The 16,880-nt window shown below is 46.5% G+C and overlaps 1 protein-coding gene and 1 long non-coding RNA gene across 2 annotated transcripts in view; one reads left to right on the forward strand and one right to left on the reverse strand.

The window, feature by feature from the left end:
- The window catches only part of CBL (Cbl proto-oncogene), a 36,934-nt gene extending 22,631 nt beyond the window's left edge, over positions 1-14,303 (reverse strand). The window contains exons 1-2 of the mRNA XM_021540495.2: positions 14,060-14,303; positions 7,499-7,746 (exon numbers count right to left, since the gene is read on the reverse strand). Of these exons, the coding sequence (XP_021396170.1) occupies positions 7,499-7,746; positions 14,060-14,206 (395 nt within the window). The 5' untranslated portion in view covers positions 14,207-14,303. The remainder of the gene's footprint in view (positions 1-7,498; positions 7,747-14,059) is intronic.
- Positions 14,304-14,539: 236 nt separating this feature from the next.
- LOC110475963 (uncharacterized) lies at positions 14,540-15,937 on the forward strand. The gene is made up of 2 exons (XR_002466346.2): positions 14,540-14,798; positions 15,528-15,937. It is a non-coding gene; the product is annotated as an uncharacterized LOC110475963 (long non-coding RNA).
- The last annotated feature ends 943 nt before the right edge of the window (positions 15,938-16,880 follow it).

Genomic DNA, 16,880 nt, shown 5'->3' on the forward strand with positions numbered 1-16,880 from the left:
AAGTTAAAATTAAATCTTAAAAGTATGAATTCAAATGAAATCTTACAAGTTAAAGAATGAAATGCAGTTTGAAATGAAGAATGAAGTGCAGTTTGAAATGAAGAATGAAGTGCAGTTTGAAGTGCAGTTTGAAGTGCAGTTTGAAATGCAGAAGGAAATGCAGTTTTAAATGCAGAAGGAAATGCAGGAACGAAATGCAGGACGAAATGCAGGAACAAAATGCAGGAACGAAATGCAGGAACGAAATGCAGAATGAAAGCCCAGTTTGGGAAGAGCTGACTGCAGCACCTAAATCCTGCTGCTGGGGAATTTAAACACCTGAAAACATTACTGAGGGAGCTCAGGCCACATCACAGAGCTGTCCCCAGAGTGTGCAGGCAGCTGCAGGCAACACCTGCACCAGCTTCAAAGAACCAGAGGCTGCCTCTGTTCTGTGCTCACAGCACCAGCTGAGGTGGGATTTCACAGCCCCGAGTGCTTTCACACGTACGTGCAAAGCTTTGGGTTTATTATGGTTGGAAATAACGAATCAACAAGTGAAAACGTCAAAAGATAAATATTTTTTTCCACTGTATACAGTAGCCAGGTGTTTCCCAGGTGGTGAGGAACACCTGGAGCGTGGAGGGATCAGTGCTTGTGCACACAGAGCGAGCTGGGAATTGGTTCTGGGTGGGTCAGACAGGGCTCCAGAGCCAGCCCAGATCTGTCAAACCCCAGCAGCCACCAGGCTCTGAACTTTGGGGAACCAAAACCAGCGTGAAGCAAGAGTGTTCCTTCAGTTACCCCATGCCAGGTTCCTCCTCCTTCCTGCTCTGAGCCCCCTGTGCTGTGGTTCTGCTCTTCCTCCCTGCCTCAGGACGGGTTTGCTCCACATTCCTGTGGGATTCAGGAGCTGAGGAGAAATTCCAGCTGCAGCCCCCACCGCCAGCCCCAGCCGGGCGTTCTGCTGGTGTTGTCTCCCCCTCCCCACACCCTCAGCAGATTTTTCTTTCCCAGTTTCCTGGACAGAAGTTCTTCCACTGTATGGGTTCCATCTTGGAAAACCATTAAAGGTTTGGTTTAATCAGGGATGTCTCTCTCAGCCATGCTGACACAATTAGTTAAATTAATGTGCTTTGTGACTAAATGCCTTTTCCCCTCAAGGCAATGTTAACGTGGCACAACCATTTCTGCCACTGCCAGCTACGATTTTTTTCATTTTCTTCCAGTATTTCTCATCTCTTTCAGAGCTACCCAGCTGACAGAATATAATTTAGCTCCTCACACGTAGCACGGATCAGCTCCACAGGCTGATTCAGTCACAATATTGTGCTCACATGCCATCATTTGACGTGCACACACTGTCGTGTCTGTAAAGCTCATTCTGCTGAAGGCATGTTACAACCTCTAAATGCTTCACTTCTCTGTAATTATTGTCCTTATTTCTTATTCTTACACTCTTACCACCAGATTCTGTTTAGGTGACACAGTTAGCATCCACTGGATAAAGTGCAAGCTCCACTACTTATGAAAACACAAACCACAAACCCACAGGTTTTTTTCCTATAACTACATCTTACAATTTTATACTTGAAGAGCTAAAAAAAATAAAATAAATTAAAAAAACCAAACCCAAACCGCTCTTTTAACGACTCCAACAAGTAAAATACATCTTTCAGAAACCACAAAGATGAGAGGTTCTCATGTCACAGGGGCTTTCAGATGCACCAGGCACGAGCAGTTTGATTTCAGCAGAGAGTCTGACGTGCCTGGCTTCAAAAAGAAGAATTGGCTGATGCTGTGCTCCCACCCCAGCCAGGAGTTTTCTGTGTGTTGGCTGAGTGGAAATGCTCGAGGTGATCCCAAGCTGTCTTTTGTAACCCCGAAGCAGCTCAGGCTCCTCTGATGGGGATAAAAATAGAAACAGCGGAACTACTTTCAACAAAACTTGCAACACAGGAAGTGAATGAAATTCCACTTAACTATTGCTGGCTCAACAGAAGGCACCTTACAGAGTCAGGCCCTGTAATATTTACAGGATTTCCTCAGAGTGACTAAAAGAATGGATTAACATCACATTTATTGCTTGTTCTGTAGCATTTTTCACCACCAGCCCCTCCTTTTTCAGTGCTTTAGGTATTACAGGGTACTTTCCTTATGCTCTGCTGAGCCCTGCCTCTTTTCAGGTCACATAAATATATTTTAACACCTTGAGTTCTGTGAGTAGAGCCTGCCCATCACATCAAAAGGTAACACAAAACACACTGTAAGCCACAAACCACCCAAAAAACGTCATATATTCCTGTCAGTATGCAAATGGTTGTGGCTGATGGGAAGCAGAAAGGACATCAGACCACAAGGACCAAACCAACTGAGCTTTAAAAAGTTTTCAATTATTGTTTTAGGTACAAGTGTCACTGTTACATTTTTTTTTTCACTGTTAGGAAGCTAAAAATCCACTTCTAAAATTTAAATTTTAGAGAATATGCTTTAAAGAGATAAATACATTTGATATTATTAATGGTCTTTAAAGAGCTCAACATGTATTCAGAGGACTGACAAGGTGAAGGGTAAAATCCTCACTCAGGTAATAGATTAATTTATTTTACCAGATTCAGGGGATTACACGACAAATGTACTGCTCAGGACACTTCTCATTATACCTAATTTTGGGCTCTCTGCACTGGAATCAATATTTGTATTTCAGGGGCACTATGTGTAATAAAGAGAAAAACAGAGCACAGAAGCCCCATCTCCAAATCAAGGAAAATTCCATTTTCCTTGATTCATTATCCTTGAACCATTGCATGATTCATCTTCAGCCACCTCAAAACTGGACACTTAGTGGGATCAACAAGGAGCTGGGGCAGGTTCAGAGTGAACATTAAAAATATCTTTATTCTAAGGAAAAATATTCTTTATTTTAGGGTGGGCAGGTCCTGGCACAGCTGCCTCATCCCTGGGACAGTGGGAGGTGTCCCCACCCATGGCAGAAAGTGGGATGGGCTAAAATCCAACCCAGAAATCCCAAATGTGGCATCCCAACCCTCAACACCCCAGCCAAGCACCCAAGAGACACACACAGTTGCCAAGTAGCAGCAGCAGATTTTTGCCAGCATGGAGAAATCCATCACATTTCCAATGATAATTACTACAAATGAACCAACATGCTTGTAATTCCACCCACAACAGCGAGTCCACAGCCTCCCATAAAACTCCAGTTTTATAGGCTCTGAGAGGAAAGGAAAATAAAAATCTTCCTTCCTTATTATGCAATCATCTGAAAGTTTGCATTTGTCCACAAATCGATTTTCAAGACGGTGGTGGTCCAATTTTAGACAGAAAGAAAACTATAATGAATGCAAGCTTAAGCCAATTATGCTAAGTGTTACTTAAGTTCCAAAACTATCACCTAAACTGCAATTTAAAACCAAATTAGAAAGAAATAATTCACATTCCTCCCCTCCAACAACATTTACATGACAATGAATTTCTTCTTGGGTAATAAGCAGTTAGTTAGTGTTCATATGCTGGAGCCTGGCAAGGAAACCTTTCTTGTGGGCAGCTTTGGAGCCTGTTCTTTTCTTTAAGATGTTCTAATTTAAATGCAGATGTAGACTTCACACTAGTGGGTTTTGTTAAAAAAAAAAAGTGCTGCTGTATTAGAAGGAAGTGACAGAAAGAGGACTCAAACACATCATTTTGAGTTCCACATTTTGCACTATCTCATTTTCCCTGGGCAGGAATGTGTGCAAGAGGTCTCAAAGATGAGATTAGAGCACCAGCCCCCCTCCTCCCAGAAGGTTTTCTGGTTCAGGGTTTAACACAAGTGTTTTCCAACTTTTTCCTCTTTAGATTCCAACCTTTTTCTTTTTTTTTTTTTTTTTCTTTCTTTTTCTCCAAGTCATTCTTCATGCACTTCCTTCCCCTTCAGAGATATGCATGGTCATTTCCAGGAGACATTAAACACTGGTAGCTTTTTCCTGTGTAAATTTGTGAGTCTTAACATTGGAGCTGGAGAAGAATATGAAATCCTGCTGAGCCAGCATCCCCTAAGCTGTTGTCAGAAGAAAATTAAACATGGACCAGCTTCCCAAAGCTTTTTTTCACCTCCATGCTCTATGGAAAAAGTTGATTGTATTCCTGCTTAACCTCGTTTTGTCTACAGATATATTTATTTTAAAACTAGCTTTGTTAACAGTTTGTTTCCCACAGCTGAACTAGAAAAATAACTTGTGCTATTTCCTTAAACATCCAGTCCACATCCTGAAAAATTATTTCTCTTCACTCACCCTGCAGCTTCCATAGCTGTGTTCTAATGTGGAAACATTTGCAGTGCTCTGATTTTATTTAGAAAATAACCTCTCTGAATTTTCCCTCGTTATAGACTGGTTTAACATAATTAGTAAATTTGATTCTTTGCTGAAAAATGGACTCTTCAGCCTAATTATTCCTTTCCCAAGGAACAGACCATTCCTCTACCTGTCTCCTGACCAACAAGCTATTTGTCACTCCTGCCATGTCAGGTATAATCTATTTACACAACTGCAAAACCACTGCTGCAAGAAGTAATTTATGTAGTGTGGAAAGCTGACAAATTGCAGCTCCTCTGTGCAAGCAAGAGGGCTGAGAAGTAAAAGCTTCCTGCAATGGAAACAGAAAAAAAAAAAAATAGTTCAGCAAAACCACCAAGCCTCTAAATGAAACTGAAATTGAGACCTGAGGCAGGTTCAGCATGTTCAGAGCAAAAATGGCACTGTCAAGCAATGCAACCATTACATTGCAGGGAAAAATATCTTTATTTCATCCTTTTTTTGTTGTTAAAATGGAAACTCAAGACGTTCACAATAGACAAGTCATGCATTTACACCTGGACCTATGAAAAAAATGGAAGCAGCACCTCAGGAAATGTGCTCAGCTCCAAGAATTCCTAATTATTGCACTCAGCCAACAAATCATTGGATCATTTGTCTTTACCTTATTACAAGCATACAACAAAATATCCAAAATTCTTAACTGTAGAAACACTACTTGATCCAAGCCTGCAGATGTTACTTTTAGCTATCAAAACTCAGAGAAGCAACACGTTATCTCTAATAAAAACCACAAAGTCACCAAGTTGCATCTGATCTACTTTAAATTCAGTTTTAAACTTACTGCTCGCACCTATCAGTCAGGAAATGCAGACAGAGCTTTAAAAGCACCCTCAGCAGCATGAATTTTTAAACAGACATGGAAGTGAGCTAAAGCAGAATTTAAATAGCATCTTGAAAGCTCTCTGAACAAAACAACTGAGCTCTCATCACAAAAATCACAGCGTGAGTTTAAGGCAGGAGAGGTACAAGCATGGTTAATTTATATATTTATAGTCTGAACCACTGTACACCAAAACCACAGAGACCTCCCCCGAATGTCTGAGGGGAAATACACAAAGAGCAAGTTGGAAATAACAGGGATTGAAAGGTGATGCTCAAGTGATCAGGGCAGTTCTGATCCTCCTTCAGTCATTTTTCATGACTGGGCTGTAGGAGCAAACTGCAGTTTTCACTGTGCTTCTGCAAATGTCAAAATTGTGCCTTTTGCTCTACACCAGGAGCCATTTGGGGGAGAAAAGAAGGTCATACACAACAGGAAGCAAAATGAATGCACAGTCTGCAAGAGAGGAAGAAAAAAGGCTTCAAGAACAACAGGGACAAAAAAGTGAGAAAAGTCAAAACAACACATTTATTAAACTTTTAAAGTCCTGTTCTCCAAACACTGCAGACTAATGGTCACAAACCTTCATGAGATCAAGAGCAAACTAGATTTTATATATATATATATATATATATATATATATATATATATATATATATATATATATATATACACACACTGCCATGAGTTGCCATGAGTACATTCCCAGTGAATACCAGATTCAGAGATTCAGGTTCTACTTGTTTGCTTTACAGACTGCTGACCACCTTCCAGAAAGCTTCTCCCACACTTGGAGTATTTGAATTTATTAATGTATTAATAAATTATTATTAATTTTGAATTTATTAATTAATACTAAAAGATATTAGTCTTTTTCTTCAGCTCCTAGCAAGGTGAGAAAATTTCAGTTTCTTCACCTTAGATTAGTATACATATTTAATATCTCTGGGTACATTTATAGCAGAAATTAATTTAATTTAATTTAATTAGCAAATAGCACTGAAGTATTGGGTTCCAAGAGCTCCCACAACCATGGAATCTGGCACTGACAGTGCAGCATTTAACAGAATCCCCAAAACCAAAATCCTCATCACATGCACTGGCTGCTCTGCTCTTGTCCTTTTTTGTGACAAATTAAAGAATTGAGAATGTTCCTGAGTTCAGCCCAAGGAAAAGGCTCTCTGGTGTTCTCCTTTAGGACCACACAGTCACTGCTGCTTCCTGGGCTGTGCAGAAGAAGAGGAAGATGCCATGAGAGCAGCCAGGATGTGATGCTGTTTTAATGCTTGTGTTTAACACAAGTCTCCCCACAGTTCCTTCCCTGCTAAAGCTGTTTATTCATAAATGGGACAATTAGCAATTCCCCCAGGATTGCCATGCCCGCTGTGAGAACAGCAGCCTCTGCTGCACTCCTGACATTCACATCCATCAGTCTGGATTTCCCCTGCTCCCTCTAGTCAATTAGCTGGATTACAAACCAACAGGATGATTAACCCCCTGGAATTACTTCTCTTTGCTCCTCTCTGAAAAACCATGGCACTGGAGGTGGGATTTTGGATTCATGACTGACAGCCACCATTTACTCATCAGATGTTCCTGATTTATGACAGATCACAATACACACACAGTTAACAGCACTCCAGAAAGAAACTTCCATTTCTTAATCCATTCTTCAACACAGTCAGTAGCAATGCAAGCAGCACCAGCAATGCCTTCTGGAGCCACTGTCACAGCCTTGGTTGGAGCTCAATATCATAAAATATGCTACACAGAGTTCAATATTAAACCAGAAACATGTGCCAACACTCTTCCCCCCTCCAGTAATTCCAAGCTGTTGCCAAGCTGTTAACCACATTCTCCCCAGGGCAATTATGTTCAGCCACTGAGTGGTTTTCACTTTTTTTCCACCTTCTTTTTTAAAAAAAATTCAAAATCTACTTCAAAAACCTGAAATGTATGTTACAAATGTATGCCTTGTATATCTCTGCCTGTTAGACCTTGCACAAATGTATAAGATTCATCTTTTCCAGAGCTTTACTCTGCTCTTAAATCACCTTGTCTTTCCTTTTCTTAAAGCTGGATGAGGAAACACCTTCTCAGGTACACTAAATTCACACTATTTTGTTCAAGAGAGCCTTATATTCAGCCAAGTACAGTTTCTACCTCCACCTCTCCTTTTCTTAAGTGCTGTTCACCTTGAAGATGTCCCTTGACCTCAGCTATGCCTTTGTACAAAATGAAAGGCGAGCTGACAACTGATCTACCTTAAACCCGACGCATTTAATTCCTCCAAGAAACACTTGAAACCATTTCTCTCCGTTACCTAGGCTGGGAGTTCTCCTCGTACATCCGTTCCTTCCCTTCCTTGAAGAGGCTGATGGTCTGCTTGGTTTTCTTCATCAGGTTCTCCATGAAGACACGGAAATACTCGTTCTCGCCCAGGGTCTCCATCTTGCCCTCGTAGCGGGACAGGATGGTGCGCAGGTGCTGGTAGGTGTCAGGCAGCAGGTCCAGGATGTAGGGAGGGCTGTTCTTCAGGGCCAGTTTGGGGTTTTGACACAGCCGTACCACCTGTGGGAATGGGGAAAGCAGCTCTGTGAAAACTCCGGGAGAGGAGCACGGTCAGGGGTTAAACACAACTCACTGTCACAAACATGATGCTCTGAAACGTGTGCTGCAACAAATCCCATTTGTTGGGCAAGTCCAGATGGAATCACAGGATCACTGAGGCTGGAAAAGACCTCTGAGATCAAGTCCACCCTGGTCCCCACCTCGCCAAACAGACCAGAGCACTGAGTGCCACGTCCAGGCATTCCTTGGATACCTCCACCACCTCCCTGGGCAGCCCCTTCCACAGCCTGACCATCCTTTCCACGGAGAAACTCCTCCTGATGTCCCACCTGAACCTCCCTGGGCACCCACTTCCAAAGCCTGATCATCCTTTCCATGGAGAAATTCCTCCCTGGGCAGCCCCTTCCAAAGCCTGACCATCCTTTCCATGGAGAAACTCCTCCTGATGTCCCACCTGAACCTCCCTGGGCACCCACTTCCAAAGCCTGACCATCCTTTCCATGGAGAAATTCCTCCCTGGGCAGCCCCTTCCACAGCCTGACCATCCTTTCCATGGAGAAACTCCTTCTGATGTCCCACCTGAACCTCCCTGGTGCAGCTTGAGGTCCTTTCCTCTTGTCCTGTCACTGTCTGCCTGGGAGCAGAGCCCAACCCCCAGCTCACTGTAATTTTCAGGGCGTTTTAGAGTGATCAGGTCTCCCCTGAGCCTCCTTTTCTCCAGGCTATTTTCTCCAGCTAGTGAGCCCAGCCACCATAAAAGAATGCAGTTTCTGGGCTGAAGTGCATGTGGACTGATGAAACTCATGATAATAAATTTATGTGACAGGGGAGGGGAAAGGAAGCCACTTCACCATCCGCCATAGCCAAATGTTTCCATTATCTAAACTGAGAGAATTAAAGGGAGAGTTGATGGCAAAACAGCCATTTGAAAAATTTAGTGAAATTTCAGTTCTAGAAAGGGTTGGAATTAGAGTTGTGAGGTCAGTTTTGGATCAAGTTTACAAGGTAAGCAGCAGTCTGACATTTCTATATTCTGATTTCCAGCAAACCTGACCACAAAATGTAGCTACTCCTAAAGTTCTTCCCTGTAATGAATATTATCTGGCTGCTTAACACCCAGCATATAAAAGAGGTTTAAATTCATGACACAGCCAGGCATGAGGAAATTACAGATATCAAACAGTGCAGAATGCAAAACTTAAGTGACGTGGATAAGAAGCAAAAGAACAGTTTAACGTCCTTTTGCAGCCCCTCATTTCCACAAAACTTTGTGAAACCTTCAAGAGGAATTGAGCAGTTCCCTACAGTGCAGGCTTAAACATCTACTTCCTTTACATATAGATGATAAACAGAGTCATTCCTTCTGAAACAGTGCTTTAGCTTTTCACTTTGGCATTTAGGGCTTGTGCAAAAAGCAACCTTGTGAAGTGACACCTCCAATTTTATCTGACTTACAGCAGTGCCTGTACCAAGAGCTGACCTGTGAAATGTTTGATTTCAGCCAAGAGAAAGGTACACAGTGTATCAAAAACTCCAAGCAGAAAAATCAGACTGCTGGTAAAAAAAAAAAAAAATAAAATAAAAATAAACACCTAAAAAAGCCTCTGCAAGAATATATGGGAAAAACAAACTACCAAAACTTTCCCTCCATTTTGAGGAGGCTGCCAAGGCCTTAAGATAAAGAGATGGATGGCCAGAGAGCTGATTTAGTCAATTGATGCTAATGCCTCAACTGCTGCTTCCTTGGAGCCTGTGAACATTGTACACTGAACCATATCAACAAATTGAGTCAACCATTTGTCCCCTGAAAAAAAAAAAAAAAAAAAAAAAAAAAGAGTTTCACTATGAGCATGAATAGGTTCTAAATATGCTCTTCAGACCCAGCTGAGCTGTGCTCTGGGCAGCAAAACCTTTTCTTCAGCAGAAATTGTTTATTATACAGTGGGTTTAAAACCCTAACAAACACAGTCAGCTCAGAGGAGGAAGCCACATGAAGCAAGCAGAGCCTGCACTTCCCTCAGCCAGCTGGAAATAGAGAATAATTTGGCTGTTACACTTTGAAAATACCCAGCTATGGGAGCAGCAGACCTGCTGCATTTCAGACTTTGGTAGCAATTAAAACAATTCCCCCACACCAGCAGAGAGTTCTGCAAACTGCTCATTCTCAGAGCCCCTGTAAAATGCTTCCCACAGTGTAGATGCCTCTAACAGTTAACAGAAAGGTCAAAAGTGCTGGTATTTTATTATCAAATCAGCTTCTTTATTTACCAAACAGATCAAAATTAGCTGAGATGAGCAGTTCAACAAAACTGCTGCCTCCTGAGCAAACTTGGTGCTTTTATAACACAGCAGCAACAAAAGCAGTGGCATTTTCTCCATTTCTCTACGTGTGCACTTGCAGCATCATGACAACATCCAAAGGAATGTTCCCAGCCCTGGGAACAGCTGCCCCTCAGCAGCCTTCCACAGGGACCAGCAACGTGGAAGGAAATTGAGCAAAAAAGCAGAAAAATATTTTTTTGTTTAGGTGTGATGGCAACGAACAGAAGCAATTCATGGTTTTAAATTATCATCCAAAAGTTTGTCTGGCTTACGTTGTGTTCTCTGAGGAACAAACCATTTAGGGAGATATTTTTGGGTTTTCAGACATGCCAATAAAGCTCAGCATGAAGAGAGGTGGGCCTGTGAAGAACCTGAAAATTGACTTCATACATTTCAATTTCCCAAATACAAGTCAAAAACCCCAAAAACCTCCATTTCCCCTACTGAGTTTTGAGGAAAGAATCTGTTACATACTCATTCTAGGAAAAATAATCTCATTTAGATCTTCGAGGCCTAGAATTGAATCTTTCCCCTCAACAATCTGCAGCTTGCTTTGACTAATTGTGGATTTCAGATTCCCAGGCCTGATGAGCATCCAGGGGCTACTCCCAGGTATGATTTTTCCCTCCCAGGGTAGTTTTGAAAACTCATTTTTCCCTTCCTTTAGCAGCTGAACAGCTAACTGCACTGAGATCACACCTCATTCCAGTGTAAGCCAACAGCAAAACAAAACCTACTCAAACATCTCCTATCTCTTACTAGATTTGTGTTTGGCCTTTCTCCTCACGAAGAAGGTGACCTGCAGTGGCACTTCTCTACATCAGTTCTAGGAACTGAATGGTATCAGGAAACCCTTTAGAGAAGCTTTATCTCAAAGCTGTTCTTCCTCCTCCGTGCTTTCCCACATTTATTCCACTCTGCTCCATCCCAAGCAGCTCATGACTAACCCACCTATTCCTCAAATACCACCCACAGCAGTGAACTCCAGGGGGCTGCATTTCATCTCTGTTCTGCAGAGAAATGCATAAATATCACCTCATTCAGCTGAAGGGGAACATCCAACAGGGATGGAAAGGGCTATTTTGTGTCCATGCTCTGTGTGACCACATGTAGCTGTGGGAGGAATGGCACTGACAAAAAAATTAGGGCTTCAAATGAAAGAATCTGAAAGACATAAATATGTCAGGCAGCTTATGGAGAGCATTACAGGGAAAATATTTGGACAAGAATCAACTTGCATAGGAAATTCATCAGTCACATCCGAAAGCAGAGATGCACGAATGCTTTGACAACACCAGCTAATTATGCAGACTAACAAATGAGGTCGTGAGTGTAGTGTACCCACACAGACACAGCACGCAGCTCTGAGAGGCAAAAACATCATCTATTAAACATGCACACAAGCAGGTTTTTTATCTGCACCTGGATTCTCATGTTCTTGGCCCAGAAATCGAACCCGTTCTCAACACCTTCCATTCATTTAGCCCTTCTCAGCATCAGCTTCTCTGGGTTTTTGCTACACCACTGAAGAGATTTTAATTCAGATGTGTTCTCCGAGTGTGCATAAGTACAGCTGAAATCTAACTGAAATCTGAAAGGCTTTTCAGAGCCAGATCTCTCCTTTTGTAGACTGAACAAGACTTCAAGCCTGACAGCTTCTGGATGCTGCCTATGAGTAAACCTGGAGTCAAAAGAGGTTGGTGTAACTTGTGACAAATACAGCAGCAGCCTTGGCTTTTCTGCCAGTGGAGAGAGAACACATCCAGCCTGCTATAAAGACATAAAGCTGTGAAATTTCCCCCCCCCCAAAAAAAAAAAATCCCACTGCATTTAAAATGCCACAATAATCAGCTTTTTTTCCAGGCTAGTCTTCTCCTTCGAGCAGAGCGGGTTATGAGGCCAAACACAAGTTGCCATCTCTATCTACATATTCCATAGATGAAGATGTGCATCCTTAGAGGTTACATTTATTTAGGGTGCTGTTTAATGCCCAAACTGCCTTTCTACATTAGCACTTGTGCTTGCTTGGCCCTCAGAGTCTGTAACAGAGCCAATGGCACTTCTCAAAAGGGTTTCTTTCCTCTGGCCCAGCCTCTGTAGGTGATCAAAGCTCATCACAGGCACAGCAAGGCACAACTAGAAACCGTGCCTTTTGTTGAGCCAGCCAACACAGAGTGATTTCTTGGCAGGAACAGAATTTAATACGCCTTTAAAGAAGTCATTTGCTCTGCCTGCTTTTAGCACTTACTGCAGGAGGTTCAGACACTGCATGGATAAACAATGCAGGGGAAAGAGAAGGAAAATCCATGAGCCTGAGGGGCAGTTGGATGAGGGATGCCCAAAATCCCTGCCTGCTCTGCTGCCAGAGGGGAAGGAGGTGGCCAGGTGACAGTCCCCAAAGCCTGGGTGCAACTTGGGTGATCCTCTTACTCTACACTACTTGTAGGGCCCTGAACTCAGTGTCGTAAAATGCACTGCTCATTTCAGACTGCAACGTGTCAAACCTAGCCTTGATTTCAGGGCTGAACAGTAATAATCAATGAAAATTCCATTAAAATGTCATATTTTTATTTTGTGCCTATTTCTTCGTGTCTGCTTTCACTCGCTTGATCATTCCCTGACAACTCCCCAGGATTTCTGAAACCACTGGACTGACCAGCACACCTAGCCAGGCCAGTAAATCAAATATCCCATCACACCAACAGGCCAAAAGGTCTGGTGTCCTGCCCCTGGCAAGAGCCATTTCCTGGCATTTGAAAAGGAGGAGGAGGAGGAGTGGAGAGTCTTAATGACCCCAGAGAGCCATGCCCCTCCTAAAGGTGTGGGGCTGGAAGAAGGCCTTTCCAGCTCCCACAGCACAAGTTTTTCTTGTTAAACATCACTTGATACTTTATCTTTCTGTAACTCCATGTGCTTATTGCAAAAGGGTTTATTCAGGCTTTTACAGTTTTTCCTCTTTTTAAAGGAAAAGGTGCAGCAACATATTCCTGTTCATTCCAAAAGGAATAACCTGACCTGCCACAAAGCTTCACCATCCACTACCCACACACCAGGTCTGTTTGCTTCCAAAGAGCAAATCCTAGACTTCTCCCTTGTCCTGCTGCTGTCACCACCTGCAGTTCCCACCCCATTCCCAGCACCTACAGGACTGGCATTATCTGTACATGATTAATACAGATATCACAGAATATCCTGGCTTAGAAGGGACCCACCAGGATCATCCAGTGCAACTCCTGGCCTTGCACAGGACCCCCCAACAATCCCATCCTGTGCCTGAGGGTGTTGTACAGCTGCTGAGCTCTGGCAGCCTCAGGGCTGTGACCACTGCCCTAGGGAAGGATTCCAGATCCTCTTAGGCACTTCCAAATCCTCCATCTCAAACTCTCCCCTCTTCCTCCACCTTGTTCTCTGCAGAGCTGCTGATGTCCCTTCATGCCTTCCCATCCTGGCATCCCATTCCCACGCTGCCTCTCCTCCATCCTCACCTCTCCACAGGTTCCACATGGAATCACAGAGTGCTTGGGGTTGGAAGGATCTTCAGTTCCATCTTATCCCAGTCCCTGGCAGGGACACCTCCCACTGTGCCAGGCTGCTCCCAGCCCTGCCCAGCCTGGCCCTGGGCACTGCCAGGGATCCAGGGGCAGCCACAGCTCCTCTGGCACCCTGTGCCAGGGCCTGCCCACCCTGCCAGGGGAAATTCCTACCCCATACCCCATCTAACCCTGCCTTCCAGCAGTGCAAAGACATTCCCCCTTGTCCTGTCACTCCACGCTCATTACATCCTTCCCGCAAAGCGCTGCACCCCGTTCCGTGCCCCCACACCTCTCAGCCCCCCAAATATCCCCCCTGGAGCCACAGACCCCCTCTCCCAGCCACCCCCATGCTCCAGCCCCATCCCAGATCCCCCCTGATCCCGGAGCCCCAAACCCCCCAGGCCAGCCCCATGCCACCCCAGCCCCCTCGGCCGCTTCCACCCCACCGCCCTCCCCACCTTGTCCATGAGCTTCCAGCACTTCTCCACCATCTTCTTGTCCACGGCGCCGGGCTGGTGCGGCCCGAGGTGGTGGTGGTGCGGCTGGAACGCGTCCTTCATCAGCCCGATGAGCCCGCCGGGGCCCTTCTTCAGCGGTGCCGACATGGGGGCGCCCACACCCGGCCCGTGGGGCCCGTCCGGCACCGGGGCCGCGGCCCTGGAGGGGACCGGGCTGAGGGCGCTGCGGGCCGGGCCGGGCCGGGCAGGGCGGCGGCGGCGGCCGTGGGCGGTGGCGCCCGGTTCCAGCGAGGCCCCGCCCTCCTCGCCGGCGCTGATTGGCTGCCCGCCCCCCCGCGCGCCCGGCCACGCCTCCTCCTCCGGGGTGGATCCGGCGCTGATTGGTCGGAGGGGGAAGCGCATGCGCATCTGGCGGCGTGAGGGCGGTGCGGCGGCCATGCTTGGTGCGGGCGGGGCGGGGCGGGGCGCGGTCGCCATGGGAACGCGGGGGCCGCGCTCGCCCCGCCGGCCCCGGGAGGGACCCGCGGCCTTCGCGGCCCTTCCCGAGCGTGGCCCTCGCCCAGCTTGCGAAACGGGATCGCTTCCCCTTTCCCGAGGACGCCTTCCCCTTTTCTAAGAACGGCCCGGCCGCGGGGGAGCGGCGCTGCACGGCCCCGCTCCCACAGAGGGATGTGCCCGCGGCGGGAGCGGCGCCGGCATCCCCACGGCAGGGAGGGAGCGGGAACCGGAGACCTGGCAGGTACCTGAGGCCTCTCCCCGCAAAGGCAGGGGCAGGCAGAGCCTGGTCCCGGCATCCCGGCTCCAATGGGAGAAGGAGCAGTAGGCGGGCAGCGAGAGCAACGGGGAGAGAAAAGAGGAGCCGGGAGAGAAAGTGGGACCGGGCAGTGAAAAGGGGACCAGGGAGAGAGAAGGGACCAGGGGGAGAAAAGGGACCAGGGAGGGGAAAAAGAACCCAGGGAGAGAAAAGGGAACCCAGGGAGAGAAAAGGGACCAGGGAGAGAAAAAGGACCAGGGGGTGAAAAGGGACCAGGGAGAGAAAAAGGACCAGGGAGAGAAAAGAGAACCCAGGGAGAGAAAAGGGACCAGGGGGAGAAAAGGGAACCAGGGAGTGAAAAGGGACCAGGGGGAGAAAAGAGAACCAGGGGGTCAAAAGGAGACAAGGGAGAGAAACAGGAACCAGGGAGTGAAAATGGACGGGGGAGAGAAAAGGGAACCAGGGAGTGAAAAGGGACCAGGGGGAGAAAAGAGAACCAGGGGGTCAAAAGGAGACAAGGGAGAGAAACAGGAACCAGGGAGTGAAAATGGACCAGGGAGAGGAAAGGGGACCAGGGAATCTAAAGGGAACCAAGGAGTGAGTTTGTCAGAGCTGACACTACCAAACTTTTTTAAAAATCACAACATGGGCTTGAAAGTCAGTTGAGTTCTGTTTCTTTGCTGCCCTCAGATCCTCTTTTCATCTCCCTTCCAGGCAGAAGGGCACATCCTTTTGCAAAAACCAGCTGTGACTGGTACCACGCAGCATCGGCCTCACACAGGAGCTGCGAGGGGAAACCAGGCAAAGGCAACCTGTGGGTTTGGCCACATCAGCACCCCAAAACTTGGGCCTGGAGGTTGGACAGCACAGCCTCAATGTCTGGATTCAGCCTTCTCCAGGGAGCTTTGCTTCCCCTGTGGCATCCACTTGCTGGAGAGCCAAATGGGCAGCACAGCAGGAAGCAGCACTAAACACAAGGGAACCCAGCATAGATTGGTTATAAAACTCCCTGCCTTCATTTTATTGCCTTTGGTAAAGCTTGGTAAATATTTCTGGGACAGGCAACTCCTTGTCTGGCTTTAATTACCTAGGCAAATTTTCCTAAGGATTATATTGACCTCAAATATGTCAACGTTTATTGAGGCCGTGTTCCTGAGGCTTTTCCCATTAGGTGCTAATGGATTCTGGCTAATAGTCAAGCCGGATTGACCACCAGCAGGTGCCCTGGCCAGCTCCACGCTACCACAAGTACCTGGGGAGAGAGCTGGGGAGGGCAACATTGGCTTTGTGAGAGCCAAGTACAAAAATCACCATGGCTCTGATCCAAAGAGATCAGGGAACACGCTTGAGTAATTGCATTCCTGACTATCTGCTTCTCTGGGCATGATTCACCCCGAGCTGGGGCTGTGAGACTTCAAGCAAAGGTTGATTTTGCTTGGGTCTGTTGTGGCTGTCTCACTTGGGATTCTTGGGAGCGTTTCACTTGGGACTTTTGGGACAGATGCAGGGACCCCCACACCTTGGTGCTGCTGGGGGCTCCCAGCCAAGCTTTTCCCACCTCTCCCTTGACTGTTCACCCCCAAAGCAGCCTGCAGCTGGCCAGCCCTGCTCCCTCCTGAGCTGTCAGCTCCCAGGGGTGCTGGACAAGGACTTTTTGCACCCCAGCTGCCTGCACTGAGCTCGGAGGACACAGAGGCAGGAACTCCAGTGTGGTGTTTCTGTTCACGCTCGAGAGGGGGCCGAGGTAAAACCTCAGCCAGAGGTTTGTGGTTCTTGGCCACATGCAAAACTCTGTGCTGGTTTTCACTCTCCCACGCTTGGCAGAGAGGTGAAATTTCCCCGCTGGGATTCCCCCCTGTCCCCGTCCCCCAGCACTGGCACAGGAACGGGTGCTCCTGACGTGTCACCTGCAAGGGGAACCCTCAGGAACAACCCTTGCTGTGGAGCACAAGGGCTGCCTGCAGGAGTTTGCTCTCAGATTCCTGCAGGCACAGTGCCCAGGGGCTCTCAGGATGGCTCTCAGCCCTTACCCTCCCAGCAGCACACCTGGAGAGCTTCCTACATCTT

This window comes from Lonchura striata, chromosome 23 (genome assembly GCF_046129695.1).
Source record: "Lonchura striata isolate bLonStr1 chromosome 23, bLonStr1.mat, whole genome shotgun sequence".
Taxonomy (NCBI): Eukaryota; Metazoa; Chordata; class Aves; order Passeriformes; family Estrildidae; genus Lonchura; species Lonchura striata.